Raw genomic sequence first — 23,495 nt, 5'->3', positions numbered from 1 at the left:
GCGCAGAGGGGGCGTGGCCTGGCGCGCGCGCGCGCGCTGGAGGTCGCGTCACTTCCTCTGCGGAGAGTGCTGGCTCCGGGCACGGTCGGGTCGGGTCGGCGGTGGCGGGGAGCGGCGCGGCGGAACGATGAGCGACAGCGGGGAGCAGAACTACGGCGAGCGGGTAATACACGGAGCCTGAGTGCGCTGCCTGGCCGCCCCCCCCTCCCCCTTTCACCTTCCTCCGCCCCGCTCCGGGGCTGCGGCGCGGCGGGTGAGGAGGCTCCGGCGGAGGTGCGGCGGGGCCGGGGCTTGGCGGGGTGGGGGGGAAATGGCGGGCGGGGGGGCGCTAGGACCGCGCGGCGGGGCTGCTCGAGCTGCCCGTGCGCTCCGCGCCCTCCGCGCCGAGTCCGCCCGGCGCCATCTTGGGCTGGTGACCGGGCGCGCCGGAGAGGGACAAAATGGCCGAGGGCGGCGGGTCCCGGGCTCTGGCGGGGCTGCCCGCACCGCTGGGGCTGCCCGGCAGCCTGCGCCGGCTCCGCTTCCCCCGGGCTCTCCAGCAGCAGCCTTGGCTCCCCTTGCCCCGCCACCCCCAGCCCCGTGAGGGAGCGTCTGGCTGAGGAAGGAACATCCTTTGTTATAGTCTCCGCAAAGCTGCAGTTCACCCAATTCACCTTCGGCGAATTATTCTCTTTTTAGAAACTCCGTTCTGCTGCTGCTCGGGCTTGCTTGTAAAACACTAACTCTCCTCCTTGATATAGTTGTATCCAGGGAGCGTGGTTTCTAATTTAGTTTAAATGGGACCGCAAAATTCGGAGGGTTAAAGCTCGGACTGATTGCTCTCAGTGCTTGGGCAGTACCCTCTGTTTGTGAAACCTGAGCAGATGTTCTGCAAGATTTTACTCTCTGGATGGTATTTTACCAATATTGCAGTAGTTTAGTTGCTAAGCCTTACAGTTGTGAGGTAAATTGGCAATACACAGTACATATGGCCTTTTTTTTAGTGAATCAGTCTTGGTTTCCTTTGAGGTCTTTAGTTTTTACTGCAACAGACGAGTGCAGCACATGGGTCAATACTGTGTTTTATTTTGGTTTTTTTTTAGCATCAGCCTAACTTTAAAACTTATTGCAGCATCAGAGGGAGTTGCAGAGTCGATCAGTAGTTTAAAATGTAAACCTTTGCTAGAGGTGGCAAAAAAAGAGCGTGCACAAAAATGCAGTTTTCTTTCTTTGAATATGCCCTTGTCTTACTCGGATTCACTGTAATAAGTTTTGATAGTATAAGTGCTTCTATTTCAGGGTAGGTTAGAAAAATGGGGTCTCCAGGAAGCTAAAAATGCTCAATGGAATTGAACACACAAAGATTAGGGATTGAAGAATAGACTCAAACCACTCCCAGTGTTATATTTTCATGGATGTCTTCATGTCACTCTTGCAAGGGGTATATTTTTAGTGAGAGAATGTTACTTCTGTCTTGCTTAACTTAGTTTTTTTAAGAATTGGTTTAATTTCGATTGTGCAGTTCAGACTGAAAAACCAGTTTTAAGATGGTATCGTAGCTTCGGTAAAGTTTGCCAGGACAACCTGCGTTGTATTTTCAGTCAGAAAGAGTGGAATTGTTAAAGCTTTTACAGCCAAGTCTTTTGGAAACGATTATGCAGGGTACGATAGTACAGCAGTGTCTGTCCCACCTGCTTTTCTCTCTTATCATTTGTGGGGTTTTATAAATAAAAATATGAAACATGTGCAGGCAGTGTTCACCAAGGCTTAAAATTAGTTCTGTCTGAACTTTGATGAACCGTAAAGAGGTAAGTTGAATGCAGGATACCTGTTTGTAAAACTGAACTACAAGCCTGTTATTACAGACTAGATCAGGGAGTGGCTTCTGCAGCACCATTGCCAGTGTTATTTATGATTTTTTTTCTTTTTTTTTTTTGCTTACTTAAGGCTTATATTTTACCACGTCAATGGCTGGAACTGCTAAAGTCTCTGCAGAGTAGAAACAGTGTTTGGCTAAATAAATAATCCAGGATATGACTTTACAACTGTCTGTTAAGCTGTTCCAAGTCCACGCTGCCAACAAGAATCGTGCTGCCGAAAACGTGTTCCTGCTCTCTCCCTTGTGCTGGTGTTTGTATAGTCAGATCTGGGAATTAAATCAGCCGAATTCTTGTTTTCTGATTCCATTTCCAGCAGCATTGCTTTGCAGGCTTGGCTTGAGTGTGTAGCTGCGAGTCCTAATTGGGGGTGAAAAAGAAATACTGGGTGCTTTTGCAAGTAATGGGAGTTGCTGTTTCAGCAGCAACACAAACTTAAACTGGCTTATGTCACCAAAAAAAAATCCCCACTCAAATTCTCTTTTACAGCTTATACCCCATAATGGGATTGAACTCTGGAAACTTTTTAACTGAAAAGACTCTAAATTATTAAATGCTACCAGTACCTCAAATGTCAGTATGCTGTGATAATTGCCACATTTTTCTGAGTAACTGTTGTTTTCATTTATTGAACTTGTGCATGGGATTCAGGTGTGGAAGGGCTGGAATGAAGCGTAGTTGAAGGAGAAAATAGTGAGTCTCATCCTGTGAATTAGTTAAAACTGATAGTGATTACTTGGCATGTACCTGATTGGAAACTGTTTAGTATGGTAGTCAGGTGTGGGTGTGTGGGTTGGGTTTTTTTGTGTGGGGGGTGTTTTAATTTATTTTAATTTTTGCTGATGGGTCAGTTCCCTGCCAGCCTGGAGCGCTAAATGAGCCCACTGGGCTTCTCTGCTTGTTGTTAATGTATTTTTTTCACAACAGACTCTTGTCTATTTTTGGTAGAATTTGGAAACCCTTGTGGGAAAGGGGTTCTGCTTTCCCTCTGAGTGGATCCCCAGATTCCCTCAACAGTGATCTGATCTGGTGATCGTGTACTTCAGGGAGAGACAGGCAAAAGCTGTTGTTTTTTCTCAGATCAATAGCTAAATTCAGCAGTAGGGAGGTTTTAGGAATGTGATATTAGCACAGCCACACCTTGAATAAATCTGACCGCACATTTGATAATGTGCAATGTGAGGCTGCACCTTTCTTTAGGAAAACAAGTGGAAATATAGATGTTGATAGGGATTTAAGATTAAAAAAAATACTAATAATCTTGACTGTATCTTATAATGTTAAGTGAACCATAACTTTTATTCCTGTGGGGAATACCTGGATCTCAGAAGTGCGAAGAACACGTGGTCCTCACATCATATCTCCTTCTGTCCAGGGAAACCTTTTCCACCTACTGTCCCCAAAATAATCTTGCTTATAGAGATCTTTATGAATGTGCTTAGAGGTCTTAAAAATATCATTTTAATGTGTTGGAAGTATGGAAAGAAGAGTTTGGAAACCACAGATCTGGACTTCAGGGCTTCCACCTGACTTCCAGTAATGCCTGATGAAGGGGAAGAACTGTTGGTAAAGATCAAGGGATCTGGTGGCTTTAAAAATCCACACTTCACAAATTCAAGGTGAGAAAACCAAAAAAGGTTATTTAATAGTGAACACCAGTCTTGATCTGCTTACCAGCAGTGTTTGAATATAGGGAAAATAAGGAAGGTTGTTTCTTTTCGCTTCTACGTGCCATGGCAGTAGCCTATTTTGGCATTTTTAAAAACTTCAAATTCACAAAGCCAAAGAGCGAAAAGTAGAAAAAGTGAATGTATTAAGAACAACAAAACCAGGTGGTAGAAACTCTCCAATTTAAGAGTGTCAGTAGAGTGGGGTGTAAACTGAGTTTGGAGTGCTGGAGGCTCCTGGTGTTTGGAATTTTGGGGTGGGGAGGGTAACAGCTCTGAAATTTCAGGAGTTATTACTGGTCTCAGTAACATCCGGAGCAGGTGAGATGCAAGGAATTCCTTTGAGGCTGGAGGTAATAAAAGAAGGGGCCTAATCCTGTAAAATACGGTAGATCAAAGATAAAGGTTTCAGAAAAAGATGTTATGCAATACAAAATGTGGATGTTTAAAAACTGGAAAATGTCGCAAAGTCCAAAGGAGCTAGGTGAACAAAAGCCAGCTGTTTGATTTTCTGATTTAGATATACCATTGTCTTAAGGTTTTTTCTTCCTAAGTTTCTTCCCGGATCCTCAGTGTCCAGTTTCCACATATGTAATACAGCAAAGATGGTTGTAAAAATCTACCAAATAGCTGAAAACTTCAGTCATTTGCTTATGCTAATACCGTTTGTCTACTGATTTCTTCAAAGCTTATTAACTAATAAAAACTCTAAAAAGAGGTGTGGGGTACATTTATGGGTAAGATCCTCCCAGCGTGCGTTTCTTGTGTCCTTTTCAGCATTAGACCACCTGTATTTGTGAACAGAATTATTTTTCCTTAAATGTAGAAGAACAGCTTTAGTTTTGGTTTTTATCCCTCCTTCCATCTTGCTTTGTCTAACTCTTAAAATCAAAGACTTACTGCTAAATTAATACATTAACTCAGAACTCGTCTCCATGGATTGTTTTCCTTTGAATGTAGTAATGACTGTAGCTTAAATTTGTTACGCTTAAATTAGTTCTCAGTATTTGCGCTAGCCTGTGCAGGGTTAATATAGGAGGTGGCTGGAGTTTAGAACACTGTGACCTTGATCAACTTTGCTTTATTTCTCTTGCTCTTGGTATTAATTTAAAATCTGCTTTATGCTGCAAATTGAGTCCCATCCCCTAGGCATTGCATGGTAGGCAATTGTAAATAGCCAAACTTTGTTTTAAGTTGTATGGGAGTGGTTTAAGCACGATGACATTTTGCTCTAGCAAATGAGTTTCTGAATGCTTAGTACAAAATGCCCATTAAGTTTGAGTGTTCAGGTTTAAGAGATGTTGCAAGGATAGAACAAGTTATTTTTTTGAGAACAGTTTGGTGCTCCAGTATTGTTAGTGAGCGTTCTTGATCAGAATTGAAACAAAATTTAGAATTGCTTATTTTTTAGGAAAAAGTAGAATTCTGCTACTGAATTTTAAATTTTCCCTAGTATCTTGAAATAACATCTTCTAGTGTGTTCAAACCAGGTGTTTAAGCCATGTGACCAAAGCTAAGCGTTACACTAATTAAAAAAAAAAAATCTAAACGATTAAAATGCTAATTAGGTTATATCATTACCAAGATTACAAGTAAATAATAGAGTAGGTGGGGTATTCTAGAATAGTGTTTGAGTGTTTTGCAGATTGGCATTTTTGGTCGCTGGAAAATTCTGATTTACTTGTAAGCATGAAGGCTGCAAGTGTAAACCCAGTTGTGCAGGCGGAGTAGGTGCAAGTGTGCTCCTAAACCTTCCAGCCAGGGATTCTAAACTGTGAGGACAGCCCCAAAAGTCACATATTTTTAAGTCATTGAAGGACCAACTGCATTGTGCTTTCTGCGTCCAAAAAAAGTGCATCAGTTCATTGTCTCTGGCTACAGTAGGGACCTTCCTTAAGTCACTTCTTGTTGATTTTGTCGCAGTATGTGGCTGACAATGTGATATATTTAGTTTCTTAATGCTAGAATTCATTAGTACGTATTCAGTTGATCCACTGTGCATTTGCTATTAAACATAGGCATAAGTAGCAAATTCAGTTTCTTAGTATTAAGTTAAACTGAATTGACTGTATCGGTTTATAAAATCATAGGTCATTTGGTAGAGTCAATTCTTGAACTGCATATATAGTAAAAGTCCACAAAACTTTTTCTTTTTTTTTTTTCTAGTTTCAGTTTTGGCACTAGATTTTATCCTGGAGTTTTTAAATATTCTTCATCCTGTTCTTTTTCTATTAAGGTTAATGTTGAAGAAGGAAAATGCGGAAGTCGCCATTTGACAAGTTTTATAAATGAGAATTATTTGAAGCTCAGGAATAAGTGAAGCTGAAATTTGAAAAAAAAGAAAGTGAATGCATGCTAATTATCAGACCAGAAGTCCCACTTGTAGAATATTGAGCAATTTGTGTGAAGTGGGGAAGATGAAAGAAGTCAGAATTTGAAACGGAAGAATGAAGAAAAGGAATAAAAATGAAGTTAAGATAAGAAGTAATCTGGAATCTGAAAGCACTACGCTAAGTAATTACTAGTCTGTTTATGTGTCCCTGTATATTTTGCTAAACATGCATGCATTATCTGTTTAATAGCAAAAGTATATGCAGGGTAAAGAAGTGTCTACCAGGGAAAAAAAAAAAAAATAAAACAACTTCCTAAAAATCTAGGCAGTTCTAATGCCAACTGCCCGGACACATAGATATGAATTGTTACCATTTATTTCACTGGAGCTTGTTTACAGACCTTAGGTAACCAAGAAATGGTGTACAAATTAGGCTTTCGATATCTGCGTGCAGGAATCCCGTTCTGCTTCCAGAAGCGGAAGCGCTCATGGCTCTGGCAAGTCGGGGCGGCACACCCCTGCAAGATCGCGCTCTAAGGAGGATTCCAGGCGCTCCAGGTCAAAATCTAGATCCAGGTCTGAATCCAGGTGAGTTGCTTCTTTTACCTCTCCCTCCTCTTCACAGGTGAGATGTGAACGGAAGTCCAGTTTAGCCCAGCTCTGTTTACAGAGGTAAAATCTGAGCGTGAAGCATTTGGAAATCTTAAGTCTTAGTTTTCCGGTGAATTAAAAGATGATTTTGTGTTTTAGGTCACACTAGTGTATAAACTAGAAGCAATGATGTTTCCAGAGTAGTTAATATTCCATGAAAAAGCAGCAATAGAGATAAATGTGAACTTCAACACAGACATCTGTCTGGCCTTATAAATATATATTAATTTAACTTGAAAATTAACAGGCCGGAAAGCTTTAAAGATAAGACAGCTTTCCCAGCTCTCAAAACAGTGGAGAAAGTATCTTGCTTATTGTATTTGTTACGTGGCAACGCAAATGTACACTGAAAATGCCTTTTGCGCTGTGTTACCTATCCCTATAGTCATCTGCAGAACAGGCTGGACCCAATGACAGAATTCTTCTTGAGACTGTTAACACAAATAACTGAGACATAAAATATGCTGATTGTATCAAAATATGACTATAAACGTGGATGCTAGCCACCTGACACTGCTTTACTAGGTGTGTCATGTAAGACGTACATGTTTAATAAAGAGTGGCAACAAAACCTATAAATGGTTGAATGACATTATTTTCTGATGTGTCTAGATAGTTGAGTGCTGCCTATGGAAATCAATGTGTTGATAGTTTTACTCATGCAGGTTAAAAAAAAAGTGGGTTTCAGCAGAGGGATTTCCAGTTGAGCTGTTCACAATATAGTTTGAAGTGTGTAAGTGATTAATTAGGCTGGCCAAAGCTTGGGAGTCAGGCTGGAGGAAGGTAGAGTATGAAATTGGAGTGACCTCTGGAATTGCTACGAGGGAGAGATTTGTAGGACAGGACAGGAAATAGCCAGAACCCAGCTCTGGGCTCAGACTCTGTTCTCAGGGCTTTATCCCTTTGGGTTTTGAAAACCTTTGGGAAAAGTTATAAAATAACAAGCAAATCAGGGCCCAGACCAACATGTCCTTCTGCACCTTAATCCATAACCCCTAGGGATTCCATACTCTCTTAAAAAGCACCGTGTTTCTCACTTGCAGAATAACCATAATACTGTTTAAGAATGCGATCACAAATTGTTTAAAATGCTGGATGAAGCAAATGCAAGATCTAGAATTTAGGAGAAACCTGACTCATTTACTCTTAGAAGGAATCACCCTTTAAATAATACCCTGGCAACTGATCTTTTAAATATTTGATTTGATATTAGTAGAAGCTTATGACGACCACAGCTTCCTGAGCATTTAACAGCTGTCTTGAAAATTCCTCCGACTGGAAATACTGGAAGTATATTGCAGAGTTAGTGTCTTCATTGGCAGAATTGTGTCAGGGCACATATTTAGAACCAACATGCTTGTATCTGCTTTCAGTGCCATCACGTGTTGGGATGTGATCACGAGCAGGTCATCTAACTGGCTCTCAGCAGAGAAATAACCTTGTGAGAACTTCCGTATTTCTTGGCAGTTTCTATTGCAAATGTATTTTTGAATTACCAGCTTTATAAATTAAACTTTGACTTGGGAACAAACCTGTGTCCTGGTGTATTTATCCATTGGGGTGTGGATATACTTGACTTAAAAATCCGCTTTTATTGGAGTTTTCATCGGGAGCATAGGAAGCTTGTTATTTTTGGCTGACTCTGAAGTCCAAACAATTCTTAATGAAGGAATAGGATTTTCGGCTCTGGTGCCTTTGCAGTGAAGAATAATGGCAGTATGACATTTAAAGCAGCAATATAAGCAGTGCCTATTTAAAATAAGCCTTGTTTTCTCACATAGTGGATTGCCTGGTTTAGAAGTGTCCTGATCTTGTTCATTGTAATGGGTGCGTTTTCTTACCTGGAGCATCAGTTCTGTCTTTGCCTTTTTTTATGTCAGCTGTTGAAATGTGGCTATATGCATGTGTTGAACTCCTTTTTTTATTATTATTTGTGTTTATTTACTATCTTCCTCGCTTCAGAGCAGTTCACTCTTTTCTTTCAACTTTATGTTGCCAAAAATAATTTATTCTCACTATGTATTTAGAGGGAAGTGTTGTCATGGGACATGCTGAAGTTGTTTCGCCTGGACGTGTGTACACGCTTCAAATTGAGAAAACAGAACATAGCTGGCTCACTTCTGATGAGGCCAAAGGCCTTTTTTCTTTAAGGAGGAATGTGTATGATGCAGTTTGGCCATCTGGTGGCACTTACCTGGCCAGGGAAGAAGCTGTTAAATGCTCAGAAATAAAAATAAGTTCAGACGAAGAGTTTTATTGATGCCAGCGTGGTGGTCATGTGTGAAACACAGTTGTACGATGATGGTTGCTTATGGCCAGTAATCGCCACCTTGACTTCCACAGACTAGAGGACAGACATTTAAGACACAAACAGGAGCCTGAAGATGAACAATTGCTGAGATTTTCTTTGCAGTTGTGTGGAATGCAGATTATTCTTTGGCTGCTATCAGCTGGCCAAGCTCAGCTGTAATAATCCAGGTTAAATGCCTGCCCAACTTTTCAACTAAGATTGTGTTGGGAGGGCTGAGGTCTTAGTAGGAAGGACCTAGTGCTGTCAGAAAACATTTTGGGAACTTTCCTGTGCTGAAATTAGTGAGCAGTTACATCTTTGCCTAAATACACTCAAAGTGTTAGCATGTAGATGTTAGTGTACAGGTAATGTCAAATAGCTGTTGAAACACCAGAAGGTAAATCACCCTACTACAGCTAAATTCCTTCAGTTGTGTTAAGCTCTTTTTCAGGGGTGTTTGCCAGACTTGTGTGTTTGTAATTATGCACTGAGTAAAAAGTGTTTGCTTTTCTGTGTCACTGAAAGCAGCGCTATTCTGAGTGTTACGATGCATCTCTGAAATCATATGTGCTTTATGCTAAGTCATATTTACCCCTGTTGCCTTTTTCTGTTAAAAGCAAACCGCCCCAGCTATTTTTACTTAAGTGCTGTGAATATGTTAAGCATATACTGTGTCCAGCCAAGATATCCTTGTTAGAGAAAGTTAAAAACTATTAGGGAATTAAAAGGTAGCTAAAATGGAAGTTGAGGTTCATGTTCTGCAGTAGAAACGCTCTGAGAGCATCAACAGTAATCTAATTGTAAAGACTTAGCGCACGGTCCTTGAGAGTAGTGACTAAATCGATTATAGCTGAATCACGTGACAGTGCAGCTTTTCAGAAAAGAGTTATTTGGGCTTTTTGTTTGTGAATATCTGATATATTTTTAAAGGGCTGAAAAAAAAAACCAAACAAACCCAACACTGTATCTTGTCCTTTTCTTTTTTTCTTCAGATCTAGATCAAGGAGGAGTTCCCGTAGACACTACACAAGGTCCCGCTCTCGGTCCCGCTCGCATAGGAGATCCAGAAGTAGGTCTTACAGTCGGGATTATCGGCGACGACACAGTCACAGCCATTCACCCATGTCTACTCGCAGACGTCACATTGGAAACAGGGTATGCTTGTTATAGAACTCCATGACTCATACATAGTCCTGAACACATCCTGGAATCACTGATTTAATTCTTTTGGCTTCCCAGAAAAACATTCTGCTTCCCCACTCAGGTCTATTAAAAGATATTCTTGAGGTTAATTGTCATTTGCCTTTTGATAAGCTTTGGGTCTCTCTAAGTTTGCTTAGGATTGTGGAGCATCTTATTTGTTAATTCAATTAGAAGTGCTACCAGTGCAGGCTGTTGTCAGTACACCTTTTGTAATAAATGAGTGAATGTATGCAGGGAAGGCTGGGGGTAGAATTAGGAGGGAGAAATATTTGTGTGGTTTGGTGTGTCCAGCCTGCTTTACAGGCTCATGTGGCTGAGCACGGTGTGGTTTGTGCTAAAGTAGGGGGGGAAGTGATAAATCGAGGCCTGTGTGATGAAGCAATGAATCCAGCTTTATCTCTCTGCATTCAACAGCCTTTGGAGGGGAAACTTTAAAAATACAGTGCTTATTATGTGCTGTAGCTGTAGTTTGTACAGTACCCCAAGAAATGCAAAGTGTTTTTGAGAAAGGAGGCTTATGTATGTGTAGGTTTATTGTAATAGTTTCTACTAGAAAGTTGATCTAACCTGATCTCAGCAGTATCGTTTTGCTGTTGTTGTTTTGGCTTGAAGCTTTTGACACAACCTGCGCTGCAAATACAAGCGATTTTATTCTGACACCTATCTATCCCTTCCTTTAGGCAAATCCTGACCCCAATTGTTGTCTCGGCGTGTTTGGATTGAGTCTGTACACCACAGAAAGAGATCTGAGAGAAGTTTTCTCCAAGTATGGTCCAATTGCTGATGTTTCCATCGTGTACGATCAGCAGTCTCGGCGTTCAAGAGGATTCGCGTTTGTGTACTTCGAAAACGTTGAGGATGCTAAGGAAGTAGGTTGGGGTACAGAATATATGGCATGTTTGCTGTGTTCTCACTTGCTGTTTGACCTTTAAAATGGTAGAAGAACCTTTAAGTTACAGAACATACATCTCAGCAACCCTAAGGATTCAGTAAATTGAAACAGAGTCAATACTGTGTAACAAATTACAGGATTTGTGCTTACAAATGCTACAGAATGAGCAAGGAATTCTATACTCACCAGGTATAGAATTCTACACTCAGGCCAGCCCTTGCAGAGCAGTGTTGATGGACTGTAACTAAGCTTATATTCTGCTTAAATTCCACTGCTGCAAGTCTCGTGTTGTGTCTTCCAAATTTGGCATTAAGATTTCAACATTAGGTTGGAGCTTTGGGTCCTGCTGCTTGGCAGAAAAAAATAATGGGTTTGGGTTTTTTTACTTCAGGTTTACTTACGACTGAGATATTACTATATTCAAGGTTACAGTAGGTTTTGAGAATGTGTTGGGGGAATGGGAAACACAACCAAACTTCTAAATGCTTTATTTCGCGTTGTGTGTTGACGTAGTTACATCTCCCTACATAAAAGTGTTCAAAGGTTCCTCTTGTTGGAAACAGGGGTGCTGAATCAGTTGTTAGATTATATTCCTTTCAGGGTTTTTAGGCAATATAAGTCACATTTTAAGTGGTTACTGATAGTTATATCCAGCTGGCCTAGAGCATCTTAGAGTTCAGGTTCAGCGTTACATATAAATTAAACTTGGCTCTGCATGCAAACTGAGCGTTTTTGGACTTATCTTAATAATTGAAGCAGTGGTTAGAAACTTGTGTTGCTAATAAAGTTAATCGTTGGAGCTAATTGTATTTTATGCCCCTGCTCAGGCAAAGGAACGTGCCAATGGAATGGAGCTGGATGGCAGGAGGATCCGGGTAGACTTCTCCATCACAAAAAGACCTCACACACCCACTCCTGGAATCTATATGGGAAGACCCACTTAGTAAGTCACCTGGGTGGGTTTTTTTCCAAACCAGAATGGGGTAGGATTAATTGTCTTGTATTTTGTTAAAAACTGTTTTGTATCCCCTCTAAGAGACCTGATTCTGTGTGTTTTTTCTGAGTTGATCAGGCTTCTACATTGATGTGCTGTTCAGAAGGCTGTTCCCTTGCTTTGACTCGTGTGCTGTACCGCGTGTGAATGTCTCAGTGCAGAAACTAAGATACAAAAATCACCCTTGATGCCTAATTATTATTTTTTTTAAGGTCTCTTTAATAAGAGCTGTGTTGACACTGATGTGATTATATGGCGAAGCTTCTGTAAACTGAAAAACTGATAAAGGAGATTCTCCAGAATTCTTTTATTTAAAGACTAAGTGTGGTAGTGATGCAGCTCTTTCTATAAGAGGGCTTAATTTATATAGGGCTCGTCACAGGCTGAGCTGGGGTCAGCCTGCATTACTGTGAGCAGAAACCCATGTTCCTCAGTTATGCAGCCCAGGAATGACCTACCTATACATTTAAATAAGTCTACAGTAAGCCTTTTTTAACATTTCTAAGTTCTTTTAAGTTTTTGTCCAGTATACCTTCTGCAAGCTCAAGTTTTCAGGAGTGAATTAACAAATACTAGTTGAGCAACTGTGTGGTGCAGTTTGCCCTATCTGCAGCATACACTTTTGACTTAAGTTGCCAAGAACGTATAATTGTTTTCTCAAGACTTCCAGCTTATAAAACTGGTGGTTATGTAGCTGCTGGTGTGTTGAGACTTCAGGTTGTTTTTTTAATGGGAAAGTTCTTCTAAAATAAGTTTTCTGAGAGTTAAAAGTGAATGAAGAGTTGTCCCAGAATTGAATTTCTCATGTGCTTGTGCTAGCAAAAGGTTAAGAGTTTTCAGACTGAGCAGGAAAGTAGCTGTCTTAAAGTTCAAGCATTTTTAAAAGCAATTATTTAAGTAGTTCTGTTCCCGTCTGCACTGATGGGAAAGTAAGAGTGTTCACGATATTCTCAACTGTGAGGACATGAGGTAATTATGTAACCCAGTTAAAATAGTGCATACTTGAATGACTGCACGCCTGCTGAAAAGCACTGCAAACAGTGTTTTATATTGCATTAAACATAATGATTTTTCACTATTTGTAGCGGCAGCTCACGAAGACGAGATTACTACGACAGAGGGTACGACAGAGGTTATGATGATCGTGACTATTACAGCAGATCATACAGGTGAGACGATATTTTTAATATTTGATTGCTTTTTAAACTCTGCTTCCTCAGCTACGTTCCTTCCTGTGTAAGTTAAGCAGTTCATCCCACGTATGTACGTCAAAATAGTTTTGTGCTGTCTGTCATTCTGGAATCTTACTGTAAAATATTTACCAAAACGACTGCTGAATACAAATTGGATGAAGAAATACTTAGTGATGTTTAACCTGTGGCGTGAGTTAGTCCATCATGTTTTTATAATCTACTGATACAAAATCTACTGAAAATGTGGTTGTTACTGAATTGGTTTTGGCGACAGAGCGAGTTTTTCTTCTGCGTTTTCCATTCATGCTGTCAACAAGATTTACCCCTGTGAAATCTTCACATTTTTTGCGACACAAAGTTGGACACACAGATTTTAGTTTGTTTTCCTTCTGCTGTTACCAGATATTCTGTAATAATACTTCCTAAGTGGTTTGCAAAGCTTCAGTGCATCAGCAATGGGTGGGTTTAGGATTGTTCCTTGATGGCAACCACGTATTTATGGAAATACACGAGTTCAAATTGCATTATCATAGCTCAAAGATGAAGGAAATAATGAATTCATTTTAGCTTTCAGTATACTTTTCTGTTGCTTTCTGGATGTAAGAGAAAATATGATCTTTATGTTGGTAGCTGTGTGGTCATTGTGTATTTCTCTGCCTCTAACAATCTATTTCCTTGAAATATCAGTGGTTTTTACATTTGGGGGAACTGCAGCAGCTAAAATCTTCAGCTGACACTGACCACACAAGAACCCAGATGTGTTGGTTTTCATCTTGCCAGCACTTTGATATTGGCTTTTGTGACCCAAAAGTGGCTCTCTGACCAAAATTCTGCTCTGTTTCAGGACACAAGGCACAAAAACCTGCTTGGGATAGTGACCATAGCCTTGTCTCATTTAACAAACCTAAAAATAATGAACCGTGAAGAGGTTTGCACTATCAGTGTTCTTGCACTTCTTCATAGTACGAATTTATTTTTTATTCCTAGAAAGCCAGTCAGGGTTTCCTGGTTGTCCTCAAAATGTTGTTTGTTGCTTGCATGTCCTTAAAATGTAATTTATTCCTCGTTTAGATTATGGCGCGACCCTTGAAGTGTTACCTTTTTCATTCCTGATAGTGAACGGTGGCTCAGGTGTCTGCAAAACCTTATCAGAATGTGGAATTACGTCAGCTCTGGGTGTACACTTGCGAGAATAGTCGCAGGCTGTGACAGTGACTGAACATGAAGGATGTGAAATAGATGGTGTGAGAAGATGGATTTTATAGTGTACTGGTCTGAGTGTAGCGTGTTAGAATTTATGGCCACATTTCAGTCCCGCTTTTTGAGGCAGTGATGTTCTGACCTTCCTACACACTCTCCCATCCCATGTCTGTTGTGAACTAGGGCTTTGGGGTGGAAATACTGTGAATATTGACAGTTCCAGCAAGGGTGATTTCCATTTCCTGTCTTTAAAAAAATTCTAATGTTTTAAAGCTTAGTGGAGAACTTTTGTAATGTCTTTTTGTAGCAGGTATTGAAAGAGTGTAAGTAAAGCCACCAATGGTTTGTCTGTGGCTACTTGAAAAATATCATGTTCTGCCCGGATAAAATAGTGACTTCTTCATCCTGCAAATAGTGTTTGAGGGGGCGAATAGTGTTGTGAATGTCGCGAGTGCTTCCTTGAGGGAGGAAGGGTCAGAAGTGTTAAAGATAGGTTGCACACTAGTATTCCACCCTAGAAAATCACTTGGTAACGATTACTTTGCGTTCCTCGGCCTCTGTGCAGTGGAGCCTTAAGGGAAATGAAATTTCAGATGGGAACTGTCATGTTAAACTTTTCTCTTTATTGCCATGGAATGGCCAGTCTTGGCTGGAAAAGTATGTAAACTGAAGAATAACCTTAAACCCAAACCCAGCTTGCACTCTGGCTGTGTACCAATTGGAGAAGAATTCAAACAAAAATAGAGACCTTCTGATTCAGAGTGTGGTGTTTTGCGGGTTCTTTGTCCTCCATGGGATTTATGGCCTTTTTGAGCACCTGTGGCAGTGACTGTTCCATAATCCAAACTCGATTTAGTCTCCTCCTACAAATGTTTTACTGTATCAATCTGGGGAGGTGCCAGCCCAACCACTGAACATTGTTAAATACTATAATGTATTTTTTCAGTTGTAGGCAGGTTCTCTACCAGGACAAGTTTTACCACAGTTCTCCAATGCCTTTGTTTAGACATGATTGTGAAGTGTTAAAATTAAAGGTGTGGGGTTTTTTTCCCTGCCTCAACTTTTTCCTCAGGACAATGAATTGACCTTGCTATTTAAAAAAAGTATAATAAAATTGCTTGCCTCAAGTGGGTAAGCATCTTAGAATAGAAAAGGTCTTAGAAGAAAGAGCTATATATTAACCTTAAATTGCTGCTCGTTGGAGAGCAGGACGTTGTAAAATACAATATTGGTCAGCTGGAATGTGAGTCCTCTTTGCCTTCTTCTTGACACCGGGTTTAGGCAGCTCATTCCAGGAATACATACAAATGAACACAGTAAATCAACATTATCCAGTGTAGGAACCAATGTTTTATTGTTTTCACATATGCTTAATGATGCTTTTTGCTCGTAAAGCGAACTTTTTGTTTATTTTTTCAACTCTAAAAACTCATTCTGCTTTTGTGTTCGCAGAGGAGGCGGCGGTGGTGGAGGAGGAGGATGGAGAGCTGTTCAAGAAAGGGATCAGTTTTACAGGTATGGCAGGAAAACTCTCTGCGTCTGGTCAACGCTGGGAGTACTCTCGCATGTGGTATTTTTGGAGTATTTTATGAATCGAGTCTAGGATATCTTTAAACAAATTAACAGAAACTGGGTGGATGCTGAGCACCTGCAGCTCTTTTGTGAGCAGTGCAATTCATTTCCAAGTTTCATCACTGTGTGAAGGGGTGAGGTTTGTATAAGGACAGGTCAGGGCGGCTTTGCACAGGAAAAGCTTGTGAGTTATGCCAAGGAGTTAATGTCCTGAATGTTTAGGGATTTTTTTATTATTAGGAAATGAGTGAAACTAGGCAAGGAGATGCAAACCTTGGGAGTGCCTGTATGGGAGGGGTTTGGGGCTGGCTGTAGCTGTGACTGCTCCTCAAATCAACTCTTCATCTCTAAATAAATAATTTAAATGGAAAGCTAAGGTGTGGTTTGGCTTGCACTGCTTGTTTGGGATGCTCTTGGCTTGAAACACTAAAATCCTGAATACAAGAGAGCTTCTATTTATTAGTCCAAAGTAGTATGACATCTTTGCTTTGTTATCCAGTGGAAATGTTGATCAGCTCTGCGTGTGCTCGGTAGTTTGCCCAAGTACACTCTGGATACCAGGAGTTGTCCCCATAAAGCTGCTGCCGCTCATCTGCCACGGGCTCTAATGGGGGCATTGCTTGTCACCCTCTTTTCCAGGAGGAGATCCCCGTCCCCGTACTACAGCCGAGGGGGCTACAGATCCCGATCCAGATCTCGATCCTATTCACCTCGTAAGTTATCCTAGAGCTCACCTGTCAAAAGCTCATTTCCACCTGAACTTATTTTGAGGTTTTGTGTCCATAAAGACTATTCGGCCTCAGTGCGGTTATTTTCTTGGAACCACAGTTCCCTTTAATGTTTCATCAAGCAACTGGCAACCTTGAGGACAGAACAAATATTTAGTTTGCAGAAAAAAAAATCAACTAGGTAATGCCACTTGTTTCAAAAGTCCGAGGTACCATTTTTTTCTCTGTTAAAACAGCAGTTTGTAGCATTTTAGCAGTTTGGTTACTTCTAGGGCAGCAAGGCTTGCGCATTTGAACACTGGAATTAAATTTCCCAAGATAGCTTGTTGAAGGGGACGTTAACTTCATAGCGCTTGTTTTTCTGAATTGCTCATTTGCATGGAAGATAAAGCAGCATTTTGATGGCAGAAAGTGAATAGCATTCCTGGCACATTCCCTTTGTGAATGAATAAGTTGTATTCTCATGTTCACCCTTGGTGTATAAATGAAAACAAGCGCAACTGTTTTTACGGGTACATAGGGAAAGCACCACCACAGAGCAGGTACAAGTGAATTCTCGTGCAATAAACTGGCAGCGATGGGTGTATGACCAGAATTGGGGTGTTTCTACCCAAAGGAATGTCCTGACTGCTGGATTTAGAGATGAATCGCAAGGCTCTTGCTTTGAGGCCTGGGAGTGAATTTAGACAGTGCTCTTAAAAATCTGTCAGTCCTTGGAAATCTAAGTGTATATTTATTGTTCTTTTTCTTTCAGGTCGCTATTAAAGCATGACATGTAGAGGAATTCCTAGCTACAGCCTTTGAGTTGAAATTGCAAGTTTGTGGACAATATTTTTATTGTCTCTTCTGTTGAAACAAGTGAACAGTGCCTAGCGAATAGGTGACTTTTACACCTTTTATGAAGACTACTTCTGTGACGTTCAATGCTGTTTCATTCTGCGTATTTGTGTAGTTTGGTGCTTTGTTTCTGGTTGTGTTTGGAGAGGAGTATGTTTTGCATGTATTTTTTTAGTCTCAATTTTGACTCCTGAAAGGTTTTTATTGTAAAGACAGAACTGTTCAGTTAGGTTTTTTCTACTGATTCCAATGTATCCTGAAGATCAAAACCTGTGTAAAATGCTTTCAAAAAGTGAAAAATAAAATAAAAAGAAGTTTGGGTTTTCTTTTCCTACCGTTGCTGAGTAGAAGTTAGGGGTTGATGAGGGCATACAACACACTGTGTATTCTAGGATCACGTCTAATGCCCAGAAGTAGAAATTCACCCTAATTTTGTGTTGCTGGGTAGTTTCTCGCTAAGTTTTAATCCCTTCCGGTCTGGACACCCGGTGTGTGGAGAAGTCTGGGTGCGGATTGCACGCTGGCAAGAGCAGAACAAGCCACTTTTGTAGGCACGGAGCTGTGAGCAGATTATGGCCTCTAATGTGTAGGCCTTAAAATGAGGAGAGGGCTTGGGTGGCTGTAGATAACCACGCAATGAAATAACATTTTGACTATTCTTTTTCCTTATTTCTTCACTGATGGTTTTCCTGTTGACTACATCATTATCTGCATATGTGGCTAACATGCACTATAGCTCTCACATGATGCTTTCCCACCAGTATGTGCCCATTTTGCCCACTGGGATTCACAAATCTTCCTTTTCTTTTCCCCCCCTGTGTAGCATTTTCCATGCAGCCTCTTGACCTTCAGTTGATGACTTCCCCCATTCCTGTGCATTTTTGTGCCATTTCCAGCGGGCAACCTCCATCATTTCTTCTCATACTGTGGTTTTCAGCTCCAGTTAGATGGAAGTTTTCAGTAACTGTGCTCTGTGATCTTCCAGAGAGGGGTGGATGATTGGAACCCTGCAAGTCCTCCTTTCATTAAAGAGTTTAAAACGTACTGTGATGGCACTTGGCTATAAAGTGCCACCAACGCCCTTCCAGGTTGGGATTCAGATGCTGAGCCTGTTTGACCCCCAAATTGTTATTCAGTGGGAACAATTATTAGTCCTGTCAGGCTGACGAAAAACTACAGATAATCCATTGTGTTCTCTGAGCTACATCTCATTTCTTTTAGTCACAGACAGTCATTTGCTGTCTCGTAAAGGATAAATGCACTTAAAGCTCTTCATTAAGCACGTCTGAAGTCCATTTTTAAAATCACTCAATCACTCATTTGGGTTTTCAGCTATTCTCTATTTGATTTAAAAGATCTTGGGCAAACAATCTTGCACTGCGGAGTGAATCTGCGCAGTTAGAGCTGGGATCTAATTAGTTTTTCATCTTAAGTTGGAGGTGATGTGTTGAGCTTTATGGCAAGAATATTTTTGGTGTAGAAATAGGGGTATACTCATTTCTGGACTCAAAAAATGATGTTTCTGCTGATGTAGGGAAGAAAATGCATTCCCCTTTGGCCCTCAGAAGCAGTTTTACACAAATTATGTGCAATTGCACAAGGCAAGCGACTGAAGAAATAAGCCTGACTTGCTGCAGATGCCTGGAAGGGAGGAGGGAGTAAAACAGGAAGATTCTTTTATAAGTACCTGGATATTTTTTATAAATCCGTAGCTGTTTTTACTCTCTGGACGTAAGACTGGACAACAGGATTTCTTTCTCCTCGTTGTCCTTCTGACGTGTTTTCTTAGTCACGTTCTTACGCTTCCTTTGAATCACTCAACAGGGCTTGACAAACGCCGGGTCAACATGTGTCCTTTGCTGAAGAGCCTTTATGTTTTAGTTAAAAATGAGCATTTCGCAACTGGTGGTGCAGTTCCTGGCAGCTGAGTTCAGCAGAGCATCCATCCTCCCCCTCCTTCCCCGCGCTGTGATACCTGCTGCTTCTGGCAGGGCTGGGATCTGTGAGAAAGCGAGATCTTCCTCTGTACAAGGTACGAAATTCAGTGGGGATGCTCTGTCAGTGCGAGGCAGCGCCCTAAAACCCACTTTAAACTGTGCGTAAGGTTTAGGGAGGCCTAAACTCCAGCCTTGCGGTGGGGAAGAGCCTTTTGTCTGGGTGTTTCCTGCTGCTGAATCAGCCTCTGCTCGGATGTTCCCCGGCATGTGTCACGCTGCCCATTCGGTGGGAGTGACGGATTGCTGTGGTATGTGACGCGCTCTAAAACCGCCTCTGAATCACCACGGGACGTCCTGACGCTCAGTGGTGGGGAAGGGGGAGAAGCGTCCCCCGATTTATGTCAGGAATTCCAGTGGCCGTAGGGGAGCATCCTCTGCCGCGGCAGCCGTGGCCTTTGCTGACCCGCCTTCCCGTCAGGAATCAGAGAAATAAAAAACTTCAAAAGCACGTGGAGGGGAAAAAGGAAACTGGGTGCTGATCTCTCCCCACAGGTGGAGTTTCCTCCGAGTTGCTTTGTGCCTCTCCTGGAGTGAGAGATGCTCTGGTCCCCACACTTGAGGATGGTCCTCATGGGGGTGGCGCAGCTCGAGGGGTGGTTGTGGGTTTAGTATATTCAGAAAAACATTATTCTGTCAACTTGTAAGGCGGCTCATAAGCACAAATTAACTTGAAACGGGGTCTTAAGAGCATCTGGGTCCAGTGGGGGACGGAGAGCACAGGGCTCCTGGCAGCCCTTGCACGAGCAGCTTTTCTGCTGAACCTGACGAGTTCCTAAAAATCCTGTTTTCCCTACTTTCCTTCTTTGAGTTCCAGGAGTTAGTTTTGTGATCATATTTCAGTTCTAGCAAATTCATCACACGAAAGGCAGGTACTCCCACCCTGGGAGAGCCAGGAGAAGCCAATCCCTTTTTTCCTGCTTTGATATGATGGGTAGGGTTGGTCCTGAACATCCATCTCTTTCAAATCACCTGAGGAGAGCCTGCCAAATGTGTTGGGAAGGAGCTCCTGGTACATCACTACTGACGGTCTCCATCGTTAAAACTTCAGGAGTTATTTTTCAGTTTTGCTCAGCCCCTAAACAGGTGTAATTAATGAAGACCCAGTTATTAGTTCAACTCCCTGTCCACAATAGTCACCTTGCATCTCGCCATCCCGTCTTAAGGGTTGGAAAGCTTCCAAAATTCTGCTAGTAGATGTTTTTAGTTGATTTTCAATCGTCTCCTCACAGATTATGAGCAAAATGATTCCACTGTGGCACAAAGGGGTTTTTTTAACCAAATTCTAAATTTTCTTATGCTGTGGTAGCCCTAGGGTAGATGTGGCAGCCCTGGTTTGTGGCAGCACCGGGGTAGATGTGGCAGCCCCGGGGTAGATGTAGCAACCCAGGGGTACATGTAGCAGCCTCGGAGTCGGTCGCGGCTCCAGGGTATATGTGGCAGCCCCAAGGTAGTGTTAGCTTTAGGGTAGATGTAGCAGCCCTAAGATGTGGTGGCCCCAGGGTGGATGTGGTAGCCCCAGATGTTTCTCCTACCTCCTCCCAAAAACTCCAGCTGAGGAAGAGCACCACCTCCTCCTCTTCTGTGTCTCATCCACAAAACACTCTTTTTTTTTTTTTCCTAATTTCTGCTGTCTTTTCAAGGCAGCCCTGCACATACATAAGCCCATTATCATGTCTTCCTGCAGACTAAACAAACCCTCCTTCAGCCTCCCCTCACTCTCATGGGTTTTTGCTCTCTTTCTCAGTCTCGCCGCCACCTTCCAGACTTAAAATCATAGAATGTCCTGGGTTGGAAGGGACCTGCAAGGATCATCACATCCAACTCCTGTCCCTGCGTATGACAACCCCACAATTCACACCATGACTTGTTCCATGTCAGCATCTCTTTGCAGAGAGGAGGGATTTCCTTGCACATCCCACCAGTAGCGCTGCCCTCAGAAGGTGACCTGACTTTCCTGCTGGGTCCTGCACCACTTTTGTGACCATTTACCCTGTTTGGCCACTGCCTTGCCAGCTATTTTGCATCAGTACTCTTAAATCTTCCTCCCCAAAGCACATGCTTCACTTGACCATCTCATCCGAACCAAGACCATTCAACCAAAACCCTGGGAAAGTGAGTATCGGGTTTATAGAGTTCGGAAAACATCTGAAGAAGGTTGTTGAGCTTCTTCTGCAAGGCCAAAAATGAGGGGCAGGAGGGATGAGATCACACGGGTCATTGCAGACTTGCCACGTTACGTCCAGCTCCTGCAGAAGACTTGAGTCATAAATGAGTATCGCAACCTGCGGGCACTAATTACTCAACAAATCTCAGGTTTCTCCAGCCGCTTCCCGGCGGCAACGACCTCACGGAATGACACGGCAGCTCCCTGTCTGGTTACCGCCCGCAGCTCGTCACTGAGGATCAATTAATGAGACGAGTAACGGTGAGCCTTTTTAAAAATGACATTATCAACATGTTTCAACCCAAAAGCACCCCAAAAAGGTGCCGAGGATGGAAGAGCCCCCAGCCCCGCCGCTAAACGGCAGCCCGGCAGGAGCTGCGCTGAAAGCAAAGACGAAGAAATCGGAGGAGAAAGGATTCTTCTGGCTTTGCATCATCGCAGTCCAACCACATCTATTTTTTGCTACACGCGTGGCATCAAGCACCCGTCACCGCTATTCCTACTCCGTCCAGCACCTCCGCGTGACAGGGGACGAGTGGCAGCGGGATGGAGCGTGGCAGAAGGGAGCGTCGCGTTCGATTGTCCCGCCACACAGCTGGAAATCTGGGGAATTCCATCACCGCCCATTGTCCCCCCCAGCAAAGGACAACTGGCCCCAGGGCGTGACGCTCTGATCCAAAGACACTTGTCCCCTCCTGTCACCCAGTATTACTCCTGCACGTTATTTTAGTCTCCAGTCATAGTCTGGATGCACTTCCAGAATGATTTGGGGTTGTATTCTCAAGAAGGCAGGTGGTGACACTGACTCTTGGTTGCTTGGGGACATCCTTCAGCAGAACCTCCGAGAGCCACGTGCAGCTGCCTACCCTGGGCTGAGAACACACAGAACTCCGTGCTGGGATGTCAGAGCACCAGCTTCCCATTTCTTGAAGCCTTGTGGATGACATAGCAATGGCTGGTCAGGCCCCAGTTGGGACGGCTTCGTGCACTTGTGCTTTCCAAAAAAGAGTGTTTAATGCAGGTGTTTAATTACTTACTGAGTTTTTTGCCTTGGTGCCTCAATGAGATGGTTTCCCTCTCCCTGAATGAACTTAAGTGGTTCTGAGCAAGGACAGAGCATGATCTGCCAGTGGGACGCCGGAGACAGGTGGGGTGTTGGGGGTGGGTTGTGATGAGTGTAAGGGCAGAGGAGCTGGGGTGCAATGGGTGTAAGGGCAGAGGTGTTGTGGTGTGATGGGTGCAGGGGCAGAGGAGTTGGGGTGCAATGGGTGCAGGGGCAGAGGAGTTGGGGTGCAATGGGTGTAAGGGCAGATGAGTTGAGGGTGCAATGGGTGTAAGAGCAGAGGTGTTGGGGTGTGATGGGTGCAGGGGCAGAGGAGTTGGGGTGCAATGGGTGTAAGGGCAGATGAGTTGAGGGTGCAATGGGTGTAAGAGCAGAGGTGTTGGGGTGTGATGGGTGGAAGGGCAGAGGTGTTGGGGTGTGATGGGTGGAAGGGCAGAGATGTTGGGGTGCAAGGGCAGAGGAGCTGGGGTGTGATGGGTGCAGGGGCAGAGGAGATGGGGTGTGATGGGTGGAAGGGCAGAGGAGTTGGGGTGTAAGGGCAGAGCTGTTGGGGTGTGCAGCCGGAGCAGCCGCGGGCCGGGCCGGACCGGACCTCCCGAACCACCACGAGTAACTGACCTGGGGCAATCGCGACCCTACTCGGGGGCTCTGCGGACCCCGGGCTCGGCACCCCCAAACCCCGGGGCTGAGGGGACCTGCCTCCGCACCCCAAGGCGAGGACATCCCTGCCCGGCCCCCTCGCGGGGGTCTCCCGGCTCCACCTGCTGCCACCGCCCGACGGGGCGGCCCCGGGCCCGGCGCTCCCGTCCCGGCGGCGGGCGGGCGGGGGCGGTGGCGGGGCCGGGCTGGGCGCCGC

General features: G+C 43.2%; 1 protein-coding gene across 7 annotated transcripts; it reads left to right on the top strand.

The window, feature by feature from the left end:
• TRA2B (transformer 2 beta homolog) lies at positions 1 to 17,734 on the top strand. Of its 7 annotated transcripts, none has more exons than XM_065074238.1 (10): positions 10 to 163; positions 5,760 to 6,037; positions 6,310 to 6,443; positions 9,789 to 9,951; positions 10,680 to 10,868; positions 11,719 to 11,834; positions 12,971 to 13,054; positions 15,731 to 15,793; positions 16,490 to 16,563; positions 17,333 to 17,734. In XM_065074238.1, the coding sequence occupies exons 4-10, from the start codon at positions 9,919 to 9,921 to the stop codon at positions 17,341 to 17,343; spliced, it is 570 nt and encodes a 189-aa protein (XP_064930310.1). In that variant the 5' UTR covers positions 10 to 163; positions 5,760 to 6,037; positions 6,310 to 6,443; positions 9,789 to 9,918; the 3' UTR covers positions 17,344 to 17,734. The 7 variants fall into 7 exon arrangements, with proteins under 7 accessions (XP_064930309.1, XP_064930310.1, XP_064930316.1 ...); XM_065074240.1 differs by having other exon boundaries at positions 39 to 253; XM_065074239.1 differs by having other exon boundaries at positions 51 to 273.
• Positions 17,735 to 23,495: the final 5,761 nt, after the last annotated feature.

This window comes from Columba livia, chromosome 9 (genome assembly GCF_036013475.1).
Source record: "Columba livia isolate bColLiv1 breed racing homer chromosome 9, bColLiv1.pat.W.v2, whole genome shotgun sequence".
Classification (NCBI taxonomy): Eukaryota; Metazoa; Chordata; class Aves; order Columbiformes; family Columbidae; genus Columba; species Columba livia.
The sequence above is the reverse complement of the archived record's forward strand: the minus strand, read 5'-3'. Positions and strand labels throughout refer to the sequence as shown.